Here is a 23,851-nt window from a genome sequence, read left to right as displayed (position 1 = left end):
AGAATGACATCCATTATTGTTTCTTTATATATTTTAGGTGTTTATTCTGTGATTGCCCGTCTGGAACCAAGAGGCGAGGCTGTGAGCACCGCTGAGCTTTACCTGTCTGCTAAAGGTGAGTAGCCACTTGAGAGTCCATACCTGGCATTCTGCGTAATCAAACTGTTAATGATTTAGAAATCGTGCAAAGGTGAAATATCAGTGGAAATGCAGGACTAAGGCTCCGCTCTTGTGTTATGACTTTGTTTTGCATTACAAACTACCGAACCTTGCACTTTTCTTTGCAGAGCTTGAAATTCCTTATGGTGAGTAAAGCACAAACAGCTTTGGTATTCCAGTGCAGAGATGCCATACTACCATTAAAAAAAACCCATAGCAACAGCAAGAAAACGTCTAATTTTCATTGTCTGTAGAAAATAACAATTTCATGTCATTCTTCTTGTTACCCATCACCGTCTTGAATTTGGAGTGTGTGCTTTGTCTTAACTCGTTATAACCTGAGGCTTTGTGTTGAAAAGAAGGTGATAAATAAAATCAATTAATGGCAAATACATTTTCTTAGATGTTCCCGATACTGGACTTCCCGAGGTTCCCATTGGAGCTGTCATCAAAGGTAAGGAAAAAATGTCACATTTGATTACAATGATGCCATCCAAGCACTCAGTTTCACACTCTGTGTCAAATGTAGCAGCCATTCACATGGAGGGACATTTTAAAAATGTACTTTTTATTTTATTTATTTTTTTGGTACCTCGTAAGATGTCACAAGTCATGTGTTTGACTACTCCATCGAGGAGAAGATCGAAGTGCGAGGTATTAGGCAGACATGACCCTTCTATCTCACATCTTTCATCACTCTTTCATTCCTCTCATCAATCCCACTAATGATTTGTACGTCCATCACTACTAACAAATTCACGCAGGCTGCCTTGGGCCTGCCTTCATCTTCATCCTTCTTAAGAACAAACGTCCATCTTGTTGAATGTTGTTAACTTTGTTTTGTGAAAATCTCCCACCTGCCTAACAGTCTTGTGATCATCATCATCATCATTAACTTTTAATCAGCGTCCAAAGCTAGGACAGCTCTTTTCTCATTTTGAATTGTTGTTGTTTGATGCAGAAGAGAGGCAAATTGTCCAAGAGGAGATTTCTTCCTATGTATATGAAGAAGTGTCCGAACCCAAAGGTATGTATGCTCTGCCTTATCCAGGCTAATTCAGGTCACAGTGTTCTGCATGTACCGCCTTGTGTAATGTTGTGTGTTAACTTTAAAATATTTATCGAGGTAGAGGAATTCTACAAAATATGTGAAACATTACACAACTTGTTAGCGTCAGTTTTATTCAGGGCTCAGGTTTATTTGTATTGGGATAAGTGAATCCTGCAGAAATTTCTTCCAAAACACAGAAATGTTTAGGAATTTTACGCCAACTCAACAAATTGCATTGAAGTCAATGAGAAAAAAATCATTTTTAAGTGAATTATAATGGTCTTTTAAGTGTCCCTGAGGGCTAGGTACACATCTGCCAACTATACTAAACCGATTTTTGTGGCTGAAAATGTGACCACCATGCCTCCCTAAGATAAAATTATACTCGTCCTTTATCTCTCTCTTTGTGTCCCAAGCTTTTATTACTACAACTAATTAACACCCGCAGAGTCTGTAATGCAAGGGGTCAGCATTATATACTCAGAGAGTGGCTGTTCCTGTCACTACCCCGTCTGTGCTACATACAATGTAACTTTGAAATGTTTTCATAATGTTCACGTTATGGCCAGCTAATGCACTCCTCAAATGAAAATCCATTTTGCAAATCCATTTGGATTACCAATCGGGTAGCAACATCGCGCAATACGTGTACACTTCGTAAATCACTCATGCGTGTGCGCGAAGCAGATTGAGAAGCGCCATAAATTGCGAGGTGGAGTGCGCTTACAGCACGCATGCGTGAAAGTTCTTTACCAAATTGGACTGGTAGTGAAATTCTGCTACAACACTGTGATGTCACGCTGGCATTGCAAAATATCATGGGGCGCTGGTGGAAAAAAAAAGATTGCCTAAGTCAACCGCACAGTGAATTTTCTAGAATCAAATGTGGCAAGAAAAGTCACTAGTGAAACTTGCAAAACCGCTGTGAAAAAACGCTTTGGAGAATTTTGCCGATCACCACTAGTTGAAGGCTCTTAACCGTTTGCAATCGAGCTCTGTGGCCAAACTGCCCAAACTAAAAGAGTCCATGATCGGCTGAGCTGTGCTCCTCATAGGCTCTTTTACTTCTCGCATTTTTCCTTTTTGATGTTAGACATTCTTGTTAGCTCCAGAAGATAAGCTTATTGACAATAAAACAATTTAAAGTGCCATTTAGGACATTTCTTTAATCCAGCAGCAATGCAACATGTAGGACTGAACTTCTGAACTCTGCCTGATATTTGTCCCCTTTCCACCTCCCCGACCGCCGCTACTCAGGATTTATGTTTGTGTTAACTCCCTTGTAGTTTTTGTTGTGTTTTGATGAGAGTCTTTCGTCTTTTATGTCACTAAGTGAGTTTCTTCTTAGTAATGAGCATTTTGTGGTGCATCGCCCCCTTGTCTAATTCTCCTTGTCATGTCTTCTTTATAAGTTCCTGCCCTTCCAAGAGTTCCTGTCGATGAAAGTGTTTCAGTCACTCGCCTAATGGGACAGGAAGAAGTTGCAATGAAAGGTAACCGCGCAGCACTTGTGAGTCTGTGCTCTGCCTCCGCTTGTGTGCTCTTGTCCACGTCTGTCCGTCTGGAATTCCATTTGGCTGTAAGACTGTGTGGATGACAGGTCCGTGCCACAGTCATAACATCTGTCCCTGTAGATGTGATTGTCCTGTCTTGTGGTTCTGCATTCACAATGGCTCTTCCGCTGCTAGCAGCAATGCAGCCGCTTCAAAATGCTCCCAGATATCTAATTGTGTATCTCTTCATGCAAAAAAGTAACTTTTGTGTGTCACCTCGCCCACCTTAATGCAAGCAGCTATCTTCTGCATGTGGACTATTTCTAAATGACTTCGAATCTAACCTGCAATTACTGTGTTTCAAAGTTCCTAAGGCTGTGCCGAAACCAGAGGAAAAGAAAGCAGTGCCGGTTGAGGAGCCTGCTGTCCCCAAAGGTACACCAAGCTATGTTTGCTTTTCTGTTTTTCCCTCCGCTTGTTTGCATCATCGCCGCCAATGTTGTCAATTTTATATATTTGTCTGTGCGTCTGTCCCAGATAAAACCTTTATCCTTCTTATCTATCTGTGTGTGTGTGTGTGCGTCTATCCCAGCTAAACCCTTTGCACGTACTTGTCGTCTTCTACCAAAATGTTAAAATGTGGCCTCTGGCCCCTTTCACTGTAATTCTTGTGTCCTTCATCTGTTTCATGACTTTTTGTTTATTTTTCTGTTTGCTTTTTAAACACTCAAGTCGTTAAGAAGCCAGTCCCAGAGACGGTTGAACCGGAAGTTGCCCCCAAAAGGAAAGAAATGGTAGCACCCAAAGGTACTTGAGAAGAGCTTCTCTCTTTGTGGGTCTATTAGCAGCCGTGCTTTTATGTTGATTGCTTCGCCACAAGTGTCTCTTCTGCATGCTCTTCATCTCGCAATTTGTCTTTGATACTCATCATCGTGCCCCTTGGGAGCAGGTGCCAACCTGACCCAGATGCTCTTGTTGCTGTAAGGTTTGTCTTTCCCGGTTTGCCCTTCCCTGTATTGTTGTCGGTCGCCTGCTGCTGGCAGAGCTGTCTGCTTAGTCTCGTCCATGTTTGGCCTTCTTTGAATGTGTTCTTTTGTGAGCTGCTGTTCCGTTTTTTGATTATTCATTGTTCTAATGTCTGCCGTTAAAAATGATCTCTTCAAAGTGCCAGAGGAAGCGAAGAAGCCGGTTGCTGAGCCGACTGTCCCCGCCGCCGACCTGGCCAAAGATAAGACTGCGCCACCTAAAGGTACTGACTTCACATTGCACTGTGTGTCCAGCCAATGGCCTTTCGTTTTATTGATGTGTGATGGTTAGTTAGACCTTCTGTGGTGTTGTCATTTATTATTTCGATGTCTTGATGTGCGCTTTTCGTTTTTCGTCTACCCTTGTATTTGTATGTTTTGTCCGTACTTGTCATGAAGTGTGCATAATGTAACAATTCAAATACATTCACGTAAGTTCAATCCTAGAGCTTCACTGTTTCCTCTGTGTCTAGATGTTAATTCCTTTGCTGTTTGTCATCATTTCTGTTGTGTCTCGTTCATGTTTTATTCTGCCGACGTTGACCGTTTGCCTTCTTAATTGCTTTATATTGTTCTAGTGGAATGTTTACCCTTTCGCTCTTTGTGTTTTTTTTTATTTTTTATTTATTTTGTCGATTAAAATTGAGTCCTGTGAAATACACCGATGTTTTAAATGTCAGTCATTCTATGGATGTTGAAGCGTCTTCTCAGTTATTGTGTGACTGTGTCTGAGTCCCGTCTCTCTGTCGTGTCACTGGGTCTTGTGAGATGTCACTGCACTGTGCCTTCTCTTTTCAGTAAGACTGTCTTATTCCTTATGCGGTGCCGCTTGTGCGTCTGTCTAAAACAAATGTAATATTTTTCAAGTGCCTGAAGAGGTTAAGAGAGCAGTGCCTGAAAAGAAGGTTGCACCTGAGGTCAAACCAGCACCTGAAGAAAAAGTGCCACCTGTACCTAAAGTGATACCTGAAAAGAAACCTGAAGTGGCCCCACCCAAAGGTACCTCTAGCGTCCATCTGTGTTGTGTGCGTCTTCGTGCACCTGCTTTGTTTGGGTCGGCGTATTGAAAGGCCCAAATCGGCTTGCTCTTGACTTTTTGAGTAGTCTTGGCTTTTAGGAGCAGCTTGTTTCATAGTTCTAGAGTGTCACTTTCATCTGTCTGCACAATGCTTTAGAACAAGTTCTCTTGTCTAGTTGGTCTGCCAAAGATGTCATATTAATGATAGCAATGTCCTTTAAAGTTGTTGAAGAGCCAAAGAAAGCTGTACCTGGAAAGCCGGAGCCAGCCAAAAAACCAGAGGCTGTCCATGTTCCTCCAAAAGACGAGGTTACCCCTGCTAAAGGTACACCTAGCAATGTATACAAAGGCCTACAGTAACGTGTACAGTGTGGTGTCTCTTATGTGAACAGTGTTGTCAGTCTGTCTTGTATGTGCTTTGTGACCGTTGTGTAAAGTCCGAGTCAATAATGTGTCTTACGTGGGAACAAAGCACCAGCAATTCTGTCTGATTTCTTAGCAGCCAGCAGTCTGAACTAACGTGACTATCCATCAAAATTTACCAAGGAAACCCTCAGCCAAACTATTCTTCTTTAACGTAGCACCTCTCGTTCTTTTACATGGATACACCACCACATGCAAAACGTGACAAGTCGAACCCACAAAGGTGTAAATGTGCCTCATGACAAAAGAAGAGAAGGAACTTTAGACCACAGTCCCAAAGAACCCCACCTAGTTACTGTTGTGTGTTGTAGTTGACTGAACCAGCAGCCTTATGGCTTAGCTAATAATAGGTTGGTCACCACCACTGGCTGATTTTGTGGCCCTGAAAGGACCACTTCATCTGCCACCACATAGAAGCACATGGCCATGGGTAGCATACTAAGTGCAAAATGCCTTTATAAGATGGTCACTATAACAGGAGTCTTATCACTCCAAGGATGTCACCAAACATCAATATATCGATATCGACAAGCACTTTGTTATATCGATAAATTCGGGAGACATTGATCTATTAACATGAATTTAATGTTAGTACTTTCTTCTTGTTCTTCTCCTGTCTAATCTCATCTGTCATCCTGTCCATCACCATTATAAATAAGAAAGGGCTCAGAGCCGATCCCTGATGTAATCCCACCGCAGACCTCACCACTGTCACACTTCATATCCTGTGCCACTCTTGCGTACTTCTCTGCCACTCCCAACTTCCTCATACAATACCACAACTCCTCTCTCCTCACCCTGTTATCTGCTTTCTCCAGGTCCACAAAGACACAATGCAACTCCTTCTGCCCTTCTCTCTACTTCTCCATCAACATCCTCAGAGCAAACATCACATCTGTGGTGCTCTTTCTTGGCATGACACCACACTGCTGCTCACTAATCATCACCTCACTTCTTAACTGATCTTCCACTACTCTTTCCCATAACTTCATGCTGTGGCTCATCAATTTCATTCCCCTGTACTTTGAGTTTATCTGTTCCATCTGATTCCTTATAAAACCAGACATTCAGACATCAGGCTAACTATTGAAGTTCAAGATGATTGGCTCACAATACTTTTGCAGGGAAATAAAGAGATTTGGAACCATAATGAAAAATGGTGGGGGAAACCGCCTCAAAGTCAGATATTCACACCTCACAGTAGACCTCCTTTAGTCCAGAGATCCACAGCATCTAGAGCTGCCATGTCTTTTATGGAACTTCATGCAGGACTTCCGGATGCTGGCCCTCTAGTCTCAGAAATGTACATGGATTTCTGGGCTTTTGCTGCATTGCTATGTCCCCACCATTATGTTTTCATCTGTTGCTTTACTGCCACTGCTAAGAAAACAGATTGATAAAGCAAAGCAAAGGGTCGAGGGGGGTTTGAGTATGAATAACAAGTATGACTGTATTTTGTGTCTTGTTAGTTCTTTAATGTTCTTCAATATCCATGTGATGTCTCTTTTTGTATTATTCACACTTTTCTTAATGACAATTGAGGGGTGACTTAAGCTAAACCTGACCTGTTCTTTAAAAGTGCCAGAAGTACCAAAGAAAATTGAGGAAGCCAAACCTGCTGTTGCTCCCAAGAAAGAACCCGTCCCCCCAGTGAAAGGTACTTCAGAGTGTGTTGTGCTGCTTCTCTGCTCTCTTCTCTTCTTCTCGCCACTTGTGTGCTTCACCGTGTTCTGCTCTGTGTTTGTGTCTTCCGCCGGCTTTCGTCCCTGTCTCCTAAATCTGAACTGTTTCTTAAAGTTGCTGAAGTTGCAAAGAAGACCGAACCTGTAGCTGTCCCCAAAAAGGAGGAAGTCACTCCTGTGCCAGTTAAAGGTATTTTGGTCTTTTGTGTCTTATGAGGAGTGCTCCACCACCTCTGTGTCTTCTCTCTTTCTTCACATTAGCTTATGTTTGTCAAGCCGAACTCTTGTTCTCTTACTGTTTGCTGTCATGTCGTCTGTCAGTGTATGTCCGTGTTTATTATCTTCTGCCCAGCTGTCACCGCTTTCTTTGTTTAAATCTTTAAAGTGACCGATATCACCGAGGACAAGGTCCCCCACTTCTGTCCTCCCTCTTGCATTGTTGGTGGATTAAATGTCCTTCGTTCTGAATGTCTTTGTACCCCCAAGCATTTCTGTCTGGGTCTGTCTTGTCACTATTTTTCTCTGTCTATTTTTTTTTTCAGGTCACGTTAAGTAGAGTACTAAATTTAAAGCCTACGCCATACCCCTAAAAAACAATCCCTAGACTTTAATGGACGATATAGCCAAATATCAACCTCTGTCCATAGTCTTGATTTTTACTGCACTTTTCTCAGAGCACACAATCAAACGTGGCTAGAGAGGTGCAGAGCTTGGCTCCATGTGTTCATGGAAGTGCTGTCACTTTAGTGAAATTTGTTTCGTTGGTGTGTTTTTGTGACCTGTGCGGCATGAACATGTCGGTTCAACTTTGCTTGTCATAGCAGTGCAGTTCCACCACACTTCGTGACGGACTCTGTACGATTATGTGTTTTCTAAAGTGCCTGATGTTCCCAGGACATTTGTATTTGAAGAGCAGGTTTCAATTCCCAAAAAGAAGGAAATGGCCCCATGCCCAGGTACATGTCCACCATGACATTAGCCTGTTCTTTCCCCATCAAGTGGGACCGTCTTTGCCATTTTGCTTTTATCTTCTGTCTGTGTCGGTGGATTTTGTGTGTCGTGTAAGCGAACTGAAAGGCATGGCTCCTCCTGAACTGTTTGTCTGCTGTGTTGCCCTGTTACCCTTCAACCTTTACCTTTGTAAACAACAATCTTTGTAATGAAATGTTTTTTTAAAGTGCCGGAAGTGACAAAGAAAGCGATGGCCGAAGAAAAGGTCCCTGTTCCCAAAAAGGAGGAAGTGGCCCCTCCCAAAGGTACCCCCAAAACCATCTTGTATTTCTCTTTCATTCAGCATCATGCTGGCTCTCTTCAGTGTCACTAAATGTTGTGTTGTCGTCTTCTTTGTAGTTTGTCCACTAAATGAACACAAAAGCAGTCACTTCAGCAAACGCACGTCCATTCAATCTTACTCATTGTGTACTTCTCACCATTCTTCTTTGAGCCTTGTTTTTTTTTTATTCTAAATCTGGTCGTTTCAACTGATTATTTTTAAAGTGCGGAGAATTACAGAGAAAGCAATCCAAGAGGATAAAGCTGTCTCTCAGGAAATGGAGGAAGTGGTGGTGGTGGTGGTGGTGGTGCCTCCTAAAGGTTCGCTGAAAGGCCATCATGACCCATTGTCATTACCATTCAGTCCATGGCTGCATTGTGTTCTGTGCTGACGTGTGAAACTGCCAGACAATAATTCATACTTCATACAACGAGAGCGCTAGGCAGACGATTCCACCGTCTCATAGCAGGATTCCAAGTACTGCTGTTGTTCTTCTACAAAATCTAATCACGTCGGTCACATACAATTGCACACATAGTGTAAAATGTACAATCATGTGTCATGAAGTTCTAGAAGCTCAAGGTAAAAATAAATATTATAACAAACTAAAAAATAACACAAGAACATCTACCTTGGATAACAGCTGCCACTGTCAATTACAGGCTTATATGTGGCAGCAAGATGTGATCAGACCTGCCCAGTTGTACCACAGGGTTACATTTCAAGGCTTGTTTAACGTTTGGATAGAGCAGGTAGAGCTTCTTCTGTTCACAAATGAAATTTGCAGATACAGTGGAACCTCGGGTCACGACCGTAATTCGTCCCAAAACTCTGGTCGCAGCCCGATTTGGTTGTGACCCGAAGTGATTTCCCCCATAGGATTCTATGTAAATACAATTAATCCGTTCCGGACCGTACGAACTGTATGTTAATATATTTTTTTAAAGATTTTTAAGCACAAAAATCGTTAATTATACCATAGAATGCACAGCGTAATAGTAAACTAATGTAAAAACATTGAATAACACTGAGAAAACCTTGAACAGAGAAGACTAACACTGCAAGAGTTTACGCCACAGCCTTACAAACTGCTCGCTGTAAATATTTTTTTAATGAGTTCTAAGCACTGGGAAAAAATGAAAATTTGAAAAATCCTAAATTTATACAAAAACTAACCAGAAACAACTAAGAAAACTAACCTTACAGCAAATCACCATGAATCTTCCTGGCTTTCTCGTATAACATCGCCTCACTTACGATATCCCCTACAAGTTGCTTCTCCTTCAGCCGCGCTAGCAACAGTTTTTCCACCTCTTCCAGCACTTGAGGCCTCTGCCTGGTTAACACTGTAACTCCTTTTGCAACATCAGCTGCTTTAATGGCCTCGTTCTGCTTTAGAATAGTCGAAATACTTGGCGGGAAGATCAGTAACACGAACGCCACACTGATACTTTCAATAGTTTCTTTCTTTAATTCGATTTCAATTTTCTTCGAACCTTTCTTCTCACCAGTCTTCATTTGCTTAGAGGCCATGATTGGTTGCAAAATTTAATGCAAAAGCACACGAAAAGAGCACAAAGAGTTCACAGCGAATGCATGCACGTCTGTCAGAGAACAATCTACATGGAGAGACTGAACACGTGTGAAAATCATCGGCGCGTACGAACTGGTAGGGAGACTCGCTTGTTCGTCACCCGAGTTTGATGTCATGAGCTGATGCAAAAGTTTGACGAACCTGATTTGTACGTGTTCTGAGACCTTCGTGACCCGAGGTTCCACTGTAGATATTTGTTCCTTCCAAAATTCCCCTGGTTGAAGTCATCAGGATTCTGGGGTCAGAATGATTCAGTGATTTATCATTAGAGTGTTAGTAGCTCCTTTTTTGGTCTGTCATGTTGAAAAAGGAGCTGAGCCGAAAGGCAAAGCTCTCAATTTACCAGTCGATCTGCGTTCCTACCCTCACCTATGGTCATGAGCTATGGGTAGTGACCGAAAGAACGAGATCGCGAATACAAGCGGCTGAAATGAGTTTCCTCCACAGGGTGTCTGGGCTTTCCCTTAAAGATAAGGTGAGAAGCTCAGAGTAGAGCCGCTGTTCCTCCGCATAGAGAGGAGTCAGATGAGGTGGCTCCTGGACGCCTCCCTGGTGAGGTGTTCCGGGCACATCCAACCAGGAGGAGGCCCCAGGGAAGACCCAGGACATGCTGGAGGGATTATGTCTCTCAGCTGGCCTGGGATTCCCCTGGAAGAGCTAGTAGAAGTGGCCAAGGAGAGGGAAGTCTGGGCATCTCTGCTTAAGCTGCTGCTCCCACGACTCGATCTCGGATAAGCGGAAGAGGAATGATGGATGGCATTAGCAGGACACTGCGCCGTTTCTGTTACTGAGTTAACAATCATTAACCAGGATGGTATAACTTCTGTCCCTAGGCACTAACATAGATGACTCCAGTCAGAAGTTCCATGTCGTTTTAATTATGATGTGCTTCTATTTTTTAACCATTACTGATTCACATAAATCTTTTAAGTCGCTCTTGTAATTCTCAACACATTTATTTCATACTTTTTATTTTTTTTAAGCACCAGAGGTCACAAAGAAAATAATCATTGAAGAAAAGATATTCGTTACTAAAAAGGAGGAAATGGCGCCTCCCAAAGGTACTTTAAAACGTCACAGTCACCATTCCATCTCTACGCTGAATTATCATCATCATCATCATGCTAGATTTGTCACGTCACTAAACTTTCATTGTTGTTTTTGTCTTTTGTGTTTGTCTACAAAGAACACACAGAGCTGTCGGCACTGCAGGCCAATTGCTCTTGCTGCCCATTTCTTTCATTATTTGCTCCGATCACACACTCCTGTCGCTTTGCCGCCTTTCTCTTGTCACCGACTCCATTCTTTAAATACTAAAGTGAATTATTTCGATTTGTTGTTTCTAAAGTGCCTGAAATGACAAAGAAAACAATTACAGAAATTTTCCTTGCTCCAGAACTTGAGGAAGCTGAGCCACCAAAAGGTACCCAGAATCATATTAGTCACATTATCATCGTCATCATCACACCTATCCATCCAATTCGATTCGCCGCACTCTGTCTGGTTTGTGATGTTCTGCTCATCTCGTTACGTGTTTTTTCAGTATGTATGCTAATGAAACTTTTCCATGGGGAGACCTGGTTTCACAAAAAGAATGTTTCTTCCATGTTATCCCGTTATTTATTTGTTCATTTCCTTCATACATTGTTTAAAAAAAGTTGCTCTCATGTTGCTCCCATGTCCCTTTTTTTTGTCTATCAGTTTTTGTAATTCTAAGCAAATTAATTTTTTTTTAAGTGCCTGAAAAAGTAATCCGGAAAGAAAAGACAACAGTTTTTGTAAAAGAGGAAGTGGCACCTCCCAGAGGTACTTAAATACCATCATCATCATCGTCATCATCGTCGTCACTATGCCTCTCTGCCTTCACTCACCAGCAGTCCATCTCGAGTCTGTGTCCATGAAGCTCTAGTATCTAGTGCTCCTCACATCGCGCTCTCTGTCTACCACCATTTGCTGCACTAATCTCACGCCACTCTTTCTGTTGTGCCGTTTGCTTTTCTCTCTCACACTACTTTTAATAATTTTAAATCTGGTAATTTTCCATTGATTATTTTAAAGCACCTAAAATTGAAAAGAAAATACTCCCAGAAGAAAAGGTCCACATTCCTAAAAAGGAGGAAGTGGCGCCACCTAAAGGTACCTATAAATAACCTTCTTATCATCATCATCGTCATCATCATCACCTTCACCATTAGGTCTCTGCTTCCAATCAGCTTCTGCGTCTTGTTCTCCGTCTTCCATGTCCACATTGCGCACTACTGGTAGTCATCCATGAGCGTCCTCTCGCCAAGTGTTTTTTTTTCAGTTTTGGTGCTTATTTTTCTCTCATTGATTTTTATTAATTTCCTTGCCTTACCCACACTGCTCTTTCATTTTTTTTTTTTTTTGTTGTCATGCTGGTGCCTAAATTGTACGTTTTCAATCCATTATTTTTAAAGCACCTGTCATTACAAAGACAGTAATTCCAGAAGACCAGATCCACGTTCTCAAAATGGAGGAAGTGGCACTTCCTAAAGGTACAGACAGATTCCATGGTGGTCACCAGCGTCATCACGCCTCTCCATCCAGTCAGCTCCTACTCACTTACACTTGCCCATTGAATTACTTTATTTTATAGCTGGCTTTTTGTGCATCTCTTCTCTATGAGAAGACTTCATTACGCTTTACTGTCTCTTTCACTGTTTTGCTTTCATTGCTACCAGGCCTGTTTTATATTTCTAATTAAATGTCATTTTCATTTGTGTTTAAAGCGCCCGAGGTTTCAAAGAAAGCAATCCTGGAAGAGATGGTCATCCGTCATAAAAAGGAGGAAGTGGTGCCTCCTAAAGGTACAGAGAACTGCCATTGTCACCATCGCTCCTCCCCATTATGTCCCAATCAGATGCTCCTCATTTGTTGTCCGCATTATTTAAAATACACCCGTCCATGTAAATTTGTATCCATCGTGTGTCTGTAGATTTCTTAATTCAAGATCATAATTATTTTTCAAATGATTTGTTTTTAAAGTACCTGAAATGACAAAGTTTGCCATCTCAGAAGAAAGGGTTCTCATTTCCAAAAAGGAGGAAGTGGCGCCTCCTAAAGGTACTCAAAGATCTCATTATTACCATAAGCTTTACGACATGCGCTCATCTGACCGCCATCATCAGGCTTGGTGCCCACATCTTCTTGTTTGTTACTAGAAAACTGTTAGTCCGTCTAGCTGTGCATACTGTGTGTGTGCTGAGGAGACATTTCCATGAGCGCTTTCTTGACAGGCTTCCATCCTCGCTTCTCCATTTTGTTACCCCAGTCACAGTTTTATATAATTTGTCCTCCTCTGCCTCCTCCTCCTCCTCCTTCTTCTTCTTCTTCTTCTTCTTCTATCAGGCTTGTTTCATAATTCTAAGCACACAGCATGTATTTATTTTAAAGCACCTGAGATAACCGAGAGACTAATTCAAGAAGAGAAGGTCCCTGTTCCTAAAGCAAGGGAAGGTGCACCTCCTGCAGGTACTCATAATGCCATTGTCATCATCATGCCGTTCTGTCTAGTGAGCATCAGGCAGTTTGTACCCATCGTCCCTGTCGTTGAGTTTTATTCTGCGACAATGTGATTAGTCCAACTTTGAGATGTGCTGTGAGCTAGTGGAACATTTTCATGGACACGTCCAGTTTCACCTTCACCTTTCTTAACATCTTTTCCAGTCTCGTAGTCTTCCATCCACTGTCCATTTAACGCTCTTCTTTCATAAATTTGTTTTTTTGTTTCTTTTCCTTAAGTGCCTGAGATTACAAAGAAAATAATCAGAGAAGAAGAATACGTAGTTCTTAAGAAGGAGGAAAAGGCGCCTCCCAAAGGTACCCACAAATACACCATTACTGCCATCTCATTATCACCTGCCGACCATTACGCACGAGTCCCTATGTCTTTTGCTTTGTATTTGCCCAGCAGTGCTCATGTTTATTTCTCCTTTCGCCGTTCATTCTAAGCATATTATTTTTGTATTTGTCTTTAAAGTTCCTGAGGTGACAAAGATAGCCATTTCAGAAGAAAAGGGTCTGATTTCCAAAAGAGAGGAAGTGGCGCCTCCTAAAGGTACCCAAAGATCCTGTCACCACCATCAGCATTACCACACGTCTTCATGTGTTTGGTGCCATCATCGTGTCTGTATGTCCTTACACCATCTAATCACGCGTACAGTGTGTGTGTGTGTGTGTGTTGGTGAGACGTTTCCATTAGGGCGTTCCTGACCAGCCTCCATCTCTTTGGTCTTGTTGTCCATTGATCATCAGGCAGTTTCTATCCATGCAGCCCGTCATTTATTTTGATTCTCCAAAAATGTGACAAATGCAACCAAAAGATATCCTGTGTGTTAGGGAAATTGTCACATGAGCACACCCAGTTTCACCTTCGCCTGTCTTGCATCTTTTCCATTCACGTCGTTTCATTTTCTGCTTGATGTCTTTCTTAAATATTTTTTTTCTAAAGTGCCTGAGATTACAAAGAAAACAATCAGAGAAGAAAAGCACATCGTTGTTAAAAAGGAGGAAAAGGCGCCTCCTAAAGGTATCCTTAAACACCATTGCGGCCATCCCATTATCAGCTCCAAGTCGCTGCCTTTTGTTTTGCTCGCCCATTAGTGTTCATGTTTTTTTTTTTTTTCTTCTTACATTTTAACTGTTGCTCAGTCATTCTAAGTATCGTCCTTTTTTAATTTGTTTTTAAAGTGCCTGAGGTGACAAAGATGGCCATCTCAGAAGAAGAAAAGGTTTTCATAACCAAAAAGGAGGAGGTGATGCCTCCTAAAGGTACTCAAAGATCCCGTTATCATCATCAGCATCACCACTTGCCTTCATGCAGTCACCACCAGACATCCTGGGCTTGGTGCCCACATCTTGTTTGTTCGTTCATGAAAGTAGTAGAAAATTATTAAGCCATCTAATTGTGTACACAGTGTGTGTGTTGGTCTGACAATTCCATGACCGCTTTCATCACAGGCCTCCATTCTTGCTTGGTCAATTTATTACATCAGTCTCAGTTTAACATTATTTGTTCTCCTCTTCCTCCTTCGTCTTCTTCTTCTTCTCTCAGGCTTATACTATAATTATAAACAAATGTATTTGCTTTTAAGCCCCTTGAAAACCGTTGAACAATCTAAACGTGCAAACAGCATGCGTGTCAGTGAAACATTTTCATGAGCGCTTTCTTGATGTGCTTCCATCTTCACTTGGTCATTTTATTACAATAGTCTCATTTTTATATTGTTTGGTCTTCTTCTTCTTCTTCTTCTTCTTCTTCTTCTTCTTCTTCTTCGTCTTCTTCTCTCAGGCTTATTCTATAATTCTAAACAAATTTATTTGTTTTTAAGCACCTGAGATAACAAAGAGAATAATTCAAGAAGAAAAGATCTCTGTGCCTAAAGCAAGGGAAGTTGCACCTCCCGCAGGTACTCATTACGCCATTGTCGTCACCATCACCATCATCATGCCGCTTTGTCTAGTGAGCATTGTGCATTCTGAATCAGTTGTCCATCTCATTCATTTTTATTCTGTGAGATGAGTGATGAGTCCATCTAAAAGCTGTCCTGTGCGTTTGCTAGTGAGATGTTTTGATGACCTTCCCCAGTTTCATCTACGCCTCTCTTACATCTTTTCCAGTCACTCTATGCTCCATTTGCCGCTCATTTTCCATCTCACATCAAGCATACGTGTTCTTTCATGAATTGATTTTTATTTTCCTTCTCTCAAGTGCCTGAGATTACAAAGACAATAATCACCGAAGAAAAACATGTCGTTCTTAAAAAAGAGGAAAAAGCACCTGCCAAAGGTATTCACAAGTAACGTTACGGCCATCCCGTTTTCAAGTTCTGACCCTCACGCACCATCAGTGCTGACATTTCTTTCATTTTTAACTGTTGCTCAGTCATTCTAAGTATCGTCCTTTTTTAACTTGTTTTTAAAGTGCCTGAGGTGACAAAGATGGCCATCTCAGAGGAAGAAAAGGTTTTCATAACCAAAAAGGAGGAGGTGGTGCCTCCAAAAGGTACTCAAAGATCCCGTTATCATCATCAGCATCACCACTTACCCTCATGCAGTCACCACCAGACATCCTGTGCTTGGTGCCCACATCTTGTTTGTTTGTTCATGAAAGTAGTAGAAAATTATTAGGCCATCTAATTGTGTACACAGTGTGTGTGTTGGTCCGATAATTCCATGACCGCTTTCATCACAGGCCTCCATTCTTGCTTGGTCAATTTATTACATCAGTCTCAGTTTAACATTATTTGTTCTCCTCTTCCTCCTTCGTCTTCTTCTTCTTCTCTCAGGCTTATACTATAATTATAAACAAATGTATTTGCTTTTAAGTCCTTTGAAAACCGTTGAACAATCTAAACGTGCAAACAGCATGCGTGTCAGTGAAACATTTTCATGAGCTTTCTTGATGTGCTTCCATCTTCACTTGGTCATTTTATTACAATAGTCTCATTTTTATATTGTTTGTTCTTCTTCTTCTTCTTCTTCTTCTTCTTCTTCTTCTTCTTCTTCTCTCAGGCTTATTCTATAATTCTAAACAAATTTATTTGTTTTTAAGCGCCTGAGATAACAAAGAGAATAATTCAAGAAGAAAAGATCTCTGTGCCTAAAGCAAGGGAAGTTGCACCTCCCGCAGGTACTCATTACGCCATTGTCGTCACCATCATCATCATCATGCCGCTTTGTCTAGTGAGCATTGTGCATTCTGAATCAGTTGTCCATCTCATTCATTTTTATTCTGTGAGATTAGTGATGAGTCCATCTAAAAGCTGTCCTGTGCGTTTGCTAGTGAGATGTTTTGATGAGCTTCCCCAGTTTCATCTACGCCTCTCTTACATCTTTTCCAGTCACTCTATGCTCCATTTGCCGCTCATTTTCCATCTCACATCAAGCATACGTGTTCTTTCATGAATTGTTTTTTATTCTTTCTCTCAAGTGCCTGAGATTACAAAGACAATAATCACCGAAGAAAAACATGTCGTTCTTAAAAAAGAGGAAAAAGCACCTACCAAAGGTATTCACAAGTAACGTTACGGCCATCCCGTTTTCAAGTTCTGACCCTCAAGCACCATCAGTGCTGACATTTCTTTCATTTTTTAACTGTTGCTCAGTCATTCTAAGTATCGTCCTTTTTTAACTTGTTTTTAAAGTGCCTGAGGTGACAAAGATGGCCATCTCAGAAGAAGAAAAGGTTTTCATAACCATAACGGAGGAAGTGGTGCCTCCTAAAGGTACCTACAGATCCTGTTATCATCATCAGCATCACCACTTGCCTTCATCCAGTCATTATCACACACCCCATACTTGGTGCCCACTAATCTTAATTGTTTGTTCATGAAATTACTAGAAAACCGTTAAATAATCTAATTGTGTGCATACAGCATGTGTGTTGGTGAGGCCTTTTCATGACCGCTTTCTTGATGTGCTTCTATTCTTCACTTGGTCATTATATCACACTAGTCTCAGTTTAACATTATTTGTTCTTCTTCCTCTTCCTCTTCTTCTTACTATAATTTCAAATGTATTTCTTTCCTCCTCTCAGGCTTGAAACATTTTTTCTAATTCTAAACAAATGTATTTGTGTTTAAAGCGCCTGAGATAACAAAGAGAATAATTCAAGAAGAAGCAATCCCTGCTCCTAAAACGAGGGAAGGTGCACCTCCAGCAGGTACCCATAATGCCATTGTCATCCTCACCATGTCACTCTGTCTAGTGAGCATCAGGCAATTTGTATCCATTGTCCCTGTCATTTATTTTGCTTCTACGAGAAAGTGATTAGTCCAACTAAAAGTGCGCTTGCTAGTGACGTGTTTTCATGAGTGTGTTCAGTTTGACCTTCAACTTTCTTACATCTTTTCCATTCACTCTCTTTTCCATCTGCTTTCCATTTTTCCATTTGACATCAAGCTTAGGTCTTCTTTCATAAGTTGTTTTTTTTATTTATTTTTTTAAGTGCCTGAGATTACAAAGAAAATAATCACGGAAGAAAAGCACATCATTCATAGAAAAGAGGAAAAGGAGCCACCTAAAGGTATCCACAAATGCCATTACGTTCATCCCATTTTCAGCTTCAGGTGTTTGCACACCATCAGTGCTCACAGTTTTTTCATGTCTGAACTTCAGCTCCGTCATTCTTAGTGTAGTTGTGTTTTATCTGTTTTTAAAGTTCCTGAAATAGCAAAGATGGCCATCTCAGAAGAAAAGGTTCTCGTTTCCAAAAAGGAGAAAGTGGCGCCTCCTAAAGGTACCCAAAGATCCCACTACCATCATCAGCATTACCACACGTCTTCATCCTGTCACCACCATACATCCTGTGCTTGGTGCCCACATTTTGTTTGTTTGTTCATGAAAGTAGTAGAAAATCATTAAGCCATCTAATTGTGTACACAGTGTGTGTGTTGGTCCGACAATTCCACGACCGCTTTCATCACAGGCCTCCATTCTTGCTTGGTCATTAATTTATTACATCAGTTTCAGTTTAACATTATTTGTTCTCCTCTTCCTCCTTCGTCTTCTTCTTCGTCTTCTTCTCTCAGGCTTATTCTATAATTCTAAACAAATTTATTTGTTTTTAAGCACCTGAGATAACAAAGAGAATAATTCAAGAAGAAAAGATCTCTGTGCCTAAAGCAAGGGAAGTTGCACCTCCCGCAGGTACTCATTACGCCATTGTCGTCACCATCACCATCATCATGCCGCTTTGTCTAGTGAGCATTGTGCATTCTGAATCAGTTGTCCATCTCATTCATTTTTATTCTGTGAGATGAGTGATGAGTCCATCTAAAAGCTGTCCTGTGCGTTTGCTAGTGAGATGTTTTGATGACCTTCCCCAGTTTCATCTACGCCTCTCTTACATCTTTTCCAGTCACTCTATGCTCCATTTGCCGCTCATTTTCCATCTCACATCAAGCATACGTGTTCTTTCATGAATTGATTTTTATTTTCCTTCTCTCAAGTGCCTGAGATTACAAAGACAATAATCACCGAAGAAAAACATGTCGTTCTTAAAAAAGAGGAAAAAGCACCTGCCAAAGGTATTCACAAGTAACGTTACGGCCATCCCGTTTTCAAGTTCTGACCCTCACGCACCATCAGTGCTGACATTTCTTTCATTTTTAACTGTTGCTCAGTCATTCTAAGTATCGTCCTTTTTTAACTTGTTTTTAAAGTGCCTGAGGTGACAAAGATGGCCATCTCAGAAGAAGAAAAGGTTTTCATAACCAAAAAGGAGGAGGTGATGCCTCCTAAAGGTACTCAAAGATCCCGTTATCATCATCAGCATCACCACTTGCCTTCATGCAGTCACCACCAGACATCCTGTGCTTGGTGCCCACATCTTGTTTGTTCATTCTTGAAAGTAGTAGAAAATTATTAGGCCATCTAATTGTGTACACAGTGTGTGTGTTGGTCCGACAATTCCATGACCGCTTTCATCACAGGCCTCCATTCTTGCTTGGTCAATTTATTACATCAGTCTCAGTTTAACATTATTTGTTCTCCTCTTCCTCCTTCGTCTTCATAAACAAATGTATTTGCTTTTAAGTCCTTTGAAAACCGTTGAACAATCTAAACGTGCAAACAGCATGCGTGTCAGTGAAACATTTTCATGAGCGCTTTCTTGATGTGCTTCCATCTTCACTTGGTCATTTTATTACAATAGTCTCATTTTTATATTGTTTGGTCTTCTTCTTCTTCTTCTTCTTCTTCTTCTTCTTCTTATTCGTCTTCTTCTCTCAGGCTTATTCTATAATTCTAAACAAATTTATTTGTTTTTAAGCACCTGAGATAACAAAGAGAATAATTCAAGAAGAAAAGATCTCTGTGCCTAAAGCAAGGGAAGTTGCACCTCCCGCAGGTACTCATTACGCCATTGTCGTCACCATCACCATCATCATGCCGCTTTGTCTAGTGAGCATTGTGCATTCTGAATCAGTTGTCCATCTCATTCATTTTTATTCTGTGAGATGAGTGATGAGTCCATCTAAAAGCTGTCCTGTGCGTTTGCTAGTGAGATGTTTTGATGACCTTCCCCAGTTTCATCTACGCCTCTCTTACATCTTTTCCAGTCACTCTATGCTCCATTTGCCGCTCATTTTCCATCTCACATCAAGCATACGTGTTCTTTCATGAATTGATTTTTATTTTCCTTCTCTCAAGTGCCTGAGATTACAAAGACAATAATCACTGAAGAAAAACATGTCGTTCTTAAAAAAGAGGAAAAAGCACCTGCCAAAGGTATTCACAAGTAACGTTACGGCCATCCCGTTTTCAAGTTCTGACCCTCACGCACCATCAGTGCTGACATTTCTTTCATTTTTTAACTGTTGCTCAGTCATTCTAAGTATCGTCCTTTTTTAACTTGTTTTTAAAGTGCCTGAGGTGACAAAGATGGCCATCTCAGAGGAAGAAAAGGTTTTCATAACCAAAAAGGAGGAGGTGGTGCCTCCAAAAGGTACTCAAAGATCCCGTTATCATCATCAGCATCACCACTTACCCTCATGCAGTCACCACCAGACATCCTGTGCTTGGTGCCCACATCTTGTTTGTTTGTTCATGAAAGTAGTAGAAAATTATTAGGCCATCTAATTGTGTACACAGTGTGTGTGTTGGTCCGATAATTCCATGACCGCTTTCATCACAGGCCTCCATTCTTGCTTGGTCAATTTATTACATCAGTTTCAGTTTAACATTATTTGTTCTCCTCTTCCTCCTTCGTCTTCTTCTTCTTCTCTCAGGCTTATACTATAATTATAAACAAATGTATTTGCTTTTAAGTCCTTTGAAAACCGTTGAACAATCTAAACGTGCAAACAGCATGCGTGTCAGTGAAACATTTTCATGAGCGCTTTCTTGATGTGCTTCCATCTTCACTTGGTCATTTTATTACAATAGTCTCATTTTTATATTGTTTGTTCTTCTTCTTCTTCTTCTTCTTCTTCTTCTTCTTCTTCTTCTTCTTCTTCTTCTCTCAGGCTTATTCTATAATTCTAAACAAATTTATTTGTTTTTAAGCGCCTGAGATAACAAAGAGAATAATTCAAGAAGAAAAGATCTCTGTGCCTAAAGCAAGGGAAGTTGCACCTCCCGCAGGTACTCATTACGCCATTGTCGTCACCATCATCATCATCATGCCGCTTTGTCTAGTGAGCATTGTGCATTCTGAATCAGTTGTCCATCTCATTCATTTTTATTCTGTGAGATTAGTGATGAGTCCATCTAAAAGCTGTCCTGTGCGTTTGCTAGTGAGATGTTTTGATGAGCTTCCCCAGTTTCATCTACGCCTCTCTTACATCTTTTCCAGTCACTCTATGCTCCATTTGCCGCTCATTTTCCATCTCACATCAAGCATACGTGTTCTTTCATGAATTGATTTTTATTCTTTCTCTCAAGTGCCTGAGATTACAAAGACAATAATCACCGAAGAAAAACATGTCGTTCTTAAAAAAGAGGAAAAAGCACCTACCAAAGGTATTCACAAGTAACGTTACGGCCATCCCGTTTTCAAGTTCTGACCCTCAAGCACCATCAGTGCTGACATTTCTTTCATTTTTTAACTGTTGCTCAGTCATTCTAAGTATCGTCCTTTTTTAACTTGTTTTTAAAGTGCCTGAGGTGACAAAGATGGCCATCTCAGAAGAAGAAAAGGTTTTCATAACCATAACGGAGGAAGTGGTGCCTCCTAAAGGTACCTACAGATCCTGTTATCATCATCAGCATCACCACTTGCCTTCATCCAGTCATTATCACACACCCCATACTTGGTGCCCACTAATCTAATTGTTTGTTCATGAAATTACTAGAAAACCGTTAAATAATCTAAATGTGCATACAGCATGTGTGTTGGTGAGGCCTTTTCATGAGCGCTTTCTTGATGTGCTTCTATCTTCACTTGGTCATTATATCACACTAGTCTCGTTTTTATATTTTTTGTTCTTCTTCTTCCTCTTCTTCTTATTCTTCTCCTCCTCTCAGGCTTCTTTTCTAATTCTAAACAAATGTATTTGTGTTTAAAGCGCCTGAGATAACAAAGAGAGTAATTCAAGAAGAAGCAATCCCTGCTCCTAAAACGAGGGAAGGTGCACCTCCAGCAGGTACCCATAATGCCATTGTCATCCTCACCATGTCACTCTGTCTAGTGAGCATCAGGCAATTTGTATCCATTGTCCCTGTCATTTATTTTGCTTCTACGAGAAAGTGATTAGTCCAACTAAAAGTGCGCTGGTGACGTGTTTTCATGAGTGTGTTCAGTTTGACCTTCAACTTTCTTACATCTTTTCCATTCACGCTCTTTTCCATCTGCTTTCCATTTTTCCATTTGACATCAAGCTTAGGTCTTCTTTCATAAGTTGTTTTTTTTATTTATTTTTTTAAGTGCCTGAGATTACAAAGAAAATAATCACGGAAGAAAAGCACATCATTCATAGAAAAGAGGAAAAGGAGCCACCTAAAGGTATCCACAAATGCCATTACGTTCATCCCATTTTCAGCTTCAGGTGTTTGCACACCATCAGTGCTCACAGTTTTTTCATGTCTGAACTTCAGCTCCGTCATTCTTAGTGTAGTTGTGTTTTATCTGTTTTTAAAGTTCCTGAAATAGCAAAGATGGCCATCTCAGAAGAAAAGGTTCTCGTTTCCAAAAAGGAGAAAGTGGCGCCTCCTAAAGGTACCCAAAGATCCCACTACCATCATCAGCATTACCACACGTCTTCATCCTGTCATTATAAGATACCCCATCTTATTGTTTGTTTGTCCACGAAATTAGTCGGAATTCATTAAACCGACTAATCGTCCATACAGCGTTTGTGTTGGTGAGATATTTCCACGAGTTCTTTCCTGACAGGTCACCTTCTTCATTCAGCCATTTTGTTGCACCAGTCTAAATATTTATATTATTTGCCCTTCTCCTCCTTCTTCTTCTTCATTTATTCTTCTTCTTCTCCTCTCAGGCTTGTTTTATAATTCTAAACAAATGTATTTGTTTTTAAAGAACCTGCGATAGCAAAGAGAGTAATTCTAGAAGAAACCATCACGGTCCCTAAAACAAGAGAAAGCGCACCTCCCACAGGTACTCACTCTGTCATTGTCGCCATCATCATGCCACCCTGTCTAGGGAGCATCAGGTGACTTGTATCCATTTCCCTGCCATTGAAAGTGAAAGTGATTAGTCCAACTAAGCGATGTCCTCTGAGCTAGTGACATGTTTTCATGAGCGATCCCAGCTTCACCTTCACCTTTCTTACATCTTTTCCAGTCCCACTATGTTCCGTCCGCCTTCCATTTTCCATTTAACGCCACGCATGGGTCTCCTTTCATGAATTGTTTTTTGTTTTCTTTACCTTAAGTGCCTGAGATTACAAAGAGAGTAATCACCGAAGAAGAACACGTCGTTCTTAAAAAGGAGGAAAAGGCGCCTCCCAAAGGTATCCATACACACCATCCCATCATCACCGTCAGATGTTCACGCACCATCAGTGCTCACAGTTCTTTTTTGTTTTATTTTTTTTTATCTTTTGAATGGTCATTCTAAGTTTAGTTGTTTATTTATTTTGTTGTTTTAAAGTGCCTGAGGTGACAAAGACGGTCATCTCAGAAGAACAGGTTCTTGTTTCCAAAAAGGAGGAAGTGTTACTTCCAAAAGGTACTCAGTATTATCATCTGCATCACTGCGTATCTTCATCCACTCATCATCAGACACCCCGTCCATAGTTCTCACATCTTCTTCTTTGTCTGTATGTGAAGTTACATTGCACACATTGTGTGTATGCTGATGAGACATTTTTCATAAGCGTTTCCCAGACTGACCTCCATCCTCGCTTGGTCTTTTGTGACACCATTCTATTTTCCTTTCTTCTTCTTCTTCTTCGACTCTCAAGCTTCATTTATAATTCTAAACAAATGTATTTGTTTTTAAAGCACCTGAGATAACAAGGAGAGTAATTGTAGAAGAAGCCATTCCTGTTCCTAAAATGAGGGAAGGTGCACCTCCTGCAGGTACTCGTAACGCCATTGTCATCACCGCCATCATACTGCTCTGCCGAGTGAGAATCCGCCGATTTGTTTCTGATGTCCCTGCTGTTTATTTTTAGTCTGCAAAAAGTAATTCGTCCAACTAAAAGA

The 23,851-nt window shown here is 40.9% G+C and overlaps 1 protein-coding gene across 1 annotated transcript in view; it reads left to right on the top strand.

Moving 5' to 3' along the window:
- LOC120530681 (titin-like) overlaps window positions 1-23,851 on the top strand; it is a 53,022-nt gene that overhangs the window by 3,611 nt on the left and 25,560 nt on the right. The window contains exons 3-53 of the mRNA XM_039755102.1: window positions 38-115; window positions 288-305; window positions 563-613; window positions 760-813; window positions 1,121-1,186; window positions 2,623-2,703; window positions 3,070-3,138; window positions 3,436-3,510; window positions 3,869-3,952; window positions 4,596-4,727; window positions 4,970-5,071; window positions 6,749-6,826; window positions 6,967-7,041; window positions 8,030-8,107; window positions 10,702-10,779; window positions 11,067-11,141; window positions 11,456-11,524; window positions 11,777-11,854; window positions 12,157-12,234; window positions 12,469-12,546; window positions 12,725-12,802; window positions 13,133-13,210; window positions 13,481-13,558; window positions 13,719-13,796; window positions 14,190-14,267; window positions 14,429-14,509; window positions 15,070-15,147; window positions 15,450-15,527; window positions 15,663-15,743; window positions 16,293-16,370; window positions 16,671-16,748; window positions 16,885-16,965; window positions 17,325-17,402; window positions 17,688-17,765; window positions 17,901-17,978; window positions 18,311-18,388; window positions 18,691-18,768; window positions 18,904-18,984; window positions 19,512-19,589; window positions 19,892-19,969; window positions 20,106-20,186; window positions 20,747-20,824; window positions 21,125-21,202; window positions 21,339-21,419; window positions 21,748-21,825; window positions 22,107-22,184; window positions 22,320-22,397; window positions 22,722-22,799; window positions 23,077-23,154; window positions 23,295-23,372; window positions 23,648-23,725. Coding sequence (XP_039611036.1) covers window positions 38-115; window positions 288-305; window positions 563-613; window positions 760-813; window positions 1,121-1,186; window positions 2,623-2,703; window positions 3,070-3,138; window positions 3,436-3,510; window positions 3,869-3,952; window positions 4,596-4,727; window positions 4,970-5,071; window positions 6,749-6,826; window positions 6,967-7,041; window positions 8,030-8,107; window positions 10,702-10,779; window positions 11,067-11,141; window positions 11,456-11,524; window positions 11,777-11,854; window positions 12,157-12,234; window positions 12,469-12,546; window positions 12,725-12,802; window positions 13,133-13,210; window positions 13,481-13,558; window positions 13,719-13,796; window positions 14,190-14,267; window positions 14,429-14,509; window positions 15,070-15,147; window positions 15,450-15,527; window positions 15,663-15,743; window positions 16,293-16,370; window positions 16,671-16,748; window positions 16,885-16,965; window positions 17,325-17,402; window positions 17,688-17,765; window positions 17,901-17,978; window positions 18,311-18,388; window positions 18,691-18,768; window positions 18,904-18,984; window positions 19,512-19,589; window positions 19,892-19,969; window positions 20,106-20,186; window positions 20,747-20,824; window positions 21,125-21,202; window positions 21,339-21,419; window positions 21,748-21,825; window positions 22,107-22,184; window positions 22,320-22,397; window positions 22,722-22,799; window positions 23,077-23,154; window positions 23,295-23,372; window positions 23,648-23,725 — 3,933 coding nt within the window. The remainder of the gene's footprint in view (window positions 1-37; window positions 116-287; window positions 306-562; window positions 614-759; window positions 814-1,120; window positions 1,187-2,622; window positions 2,704-3,069; window positions 3,139-3,435; window positions 3,511-3,868; window positions 3,953-4,595; window positions 4,728-4,969; window positions 5,072-6,748; window positions 6,827-6,966; window positions 7,042-8,029; window positions 8,108-10,701; window positions 10,780-11,066; window positions 11,142-11,455; window positions 11,525-11,776; window positions 11,855-12,156; window positions 12,235-12,468; window positions 12,547-12,724; window positions 12,803-13,132; window positions 13,211-13,480; window positions 13,559-13,718; window positions 13,797-14,189; window positions 14,268-14,428; window positions 14,510-15,069; window positions 15,148-15,449; window positions 15,528-15,662; window positions 15,744-16,292; window positions 16,371-16,670; window positions 16,749-16,884; window positions 16,966-17,324; window positions 17,403-17,687; window positions 17,766-17,900; window positions 17,979-18,310; window positions 18,389-18,690; window positions 18,769-18,903; window positions 18,985-19,511; window positions 19,590-19,891; window positions 19,970-20,105; window positions 20,187-20,746; window positions 20,825-21,124; window positions 21,203-21,338; window positions 21,420-21,747; window positions 21,826-22,106; window positions 22,185-22,319; window positions 22,398-22,721; window positions 22,800-23,076; window positions 23,155-23,294; window positions 23,373-23,647; window positions 23,726-23,851) is intronic.

The sequence above is a fragment of the Polypterus senegalus genome, chromosome 6 (assembly GCF_016835505.1).
Source record: "Polypterus senegalus isolate Bchr_013 chromosome 6, ASM1683550v1, whole genome shotgun sequence".
In the NCBI taxonomy this organism is placed as follows: Eukaryota; Metazoa; Chordata; class Cladistia; order Polypteriformes; family Polypteridae; genus Polypterus; species Polypterus senegalus.
The sequence above is the reverse complement of the archived record's forward strand: the minus strand, read 5'-3'. Positions and strand labels throughout refer to the sequence as shown.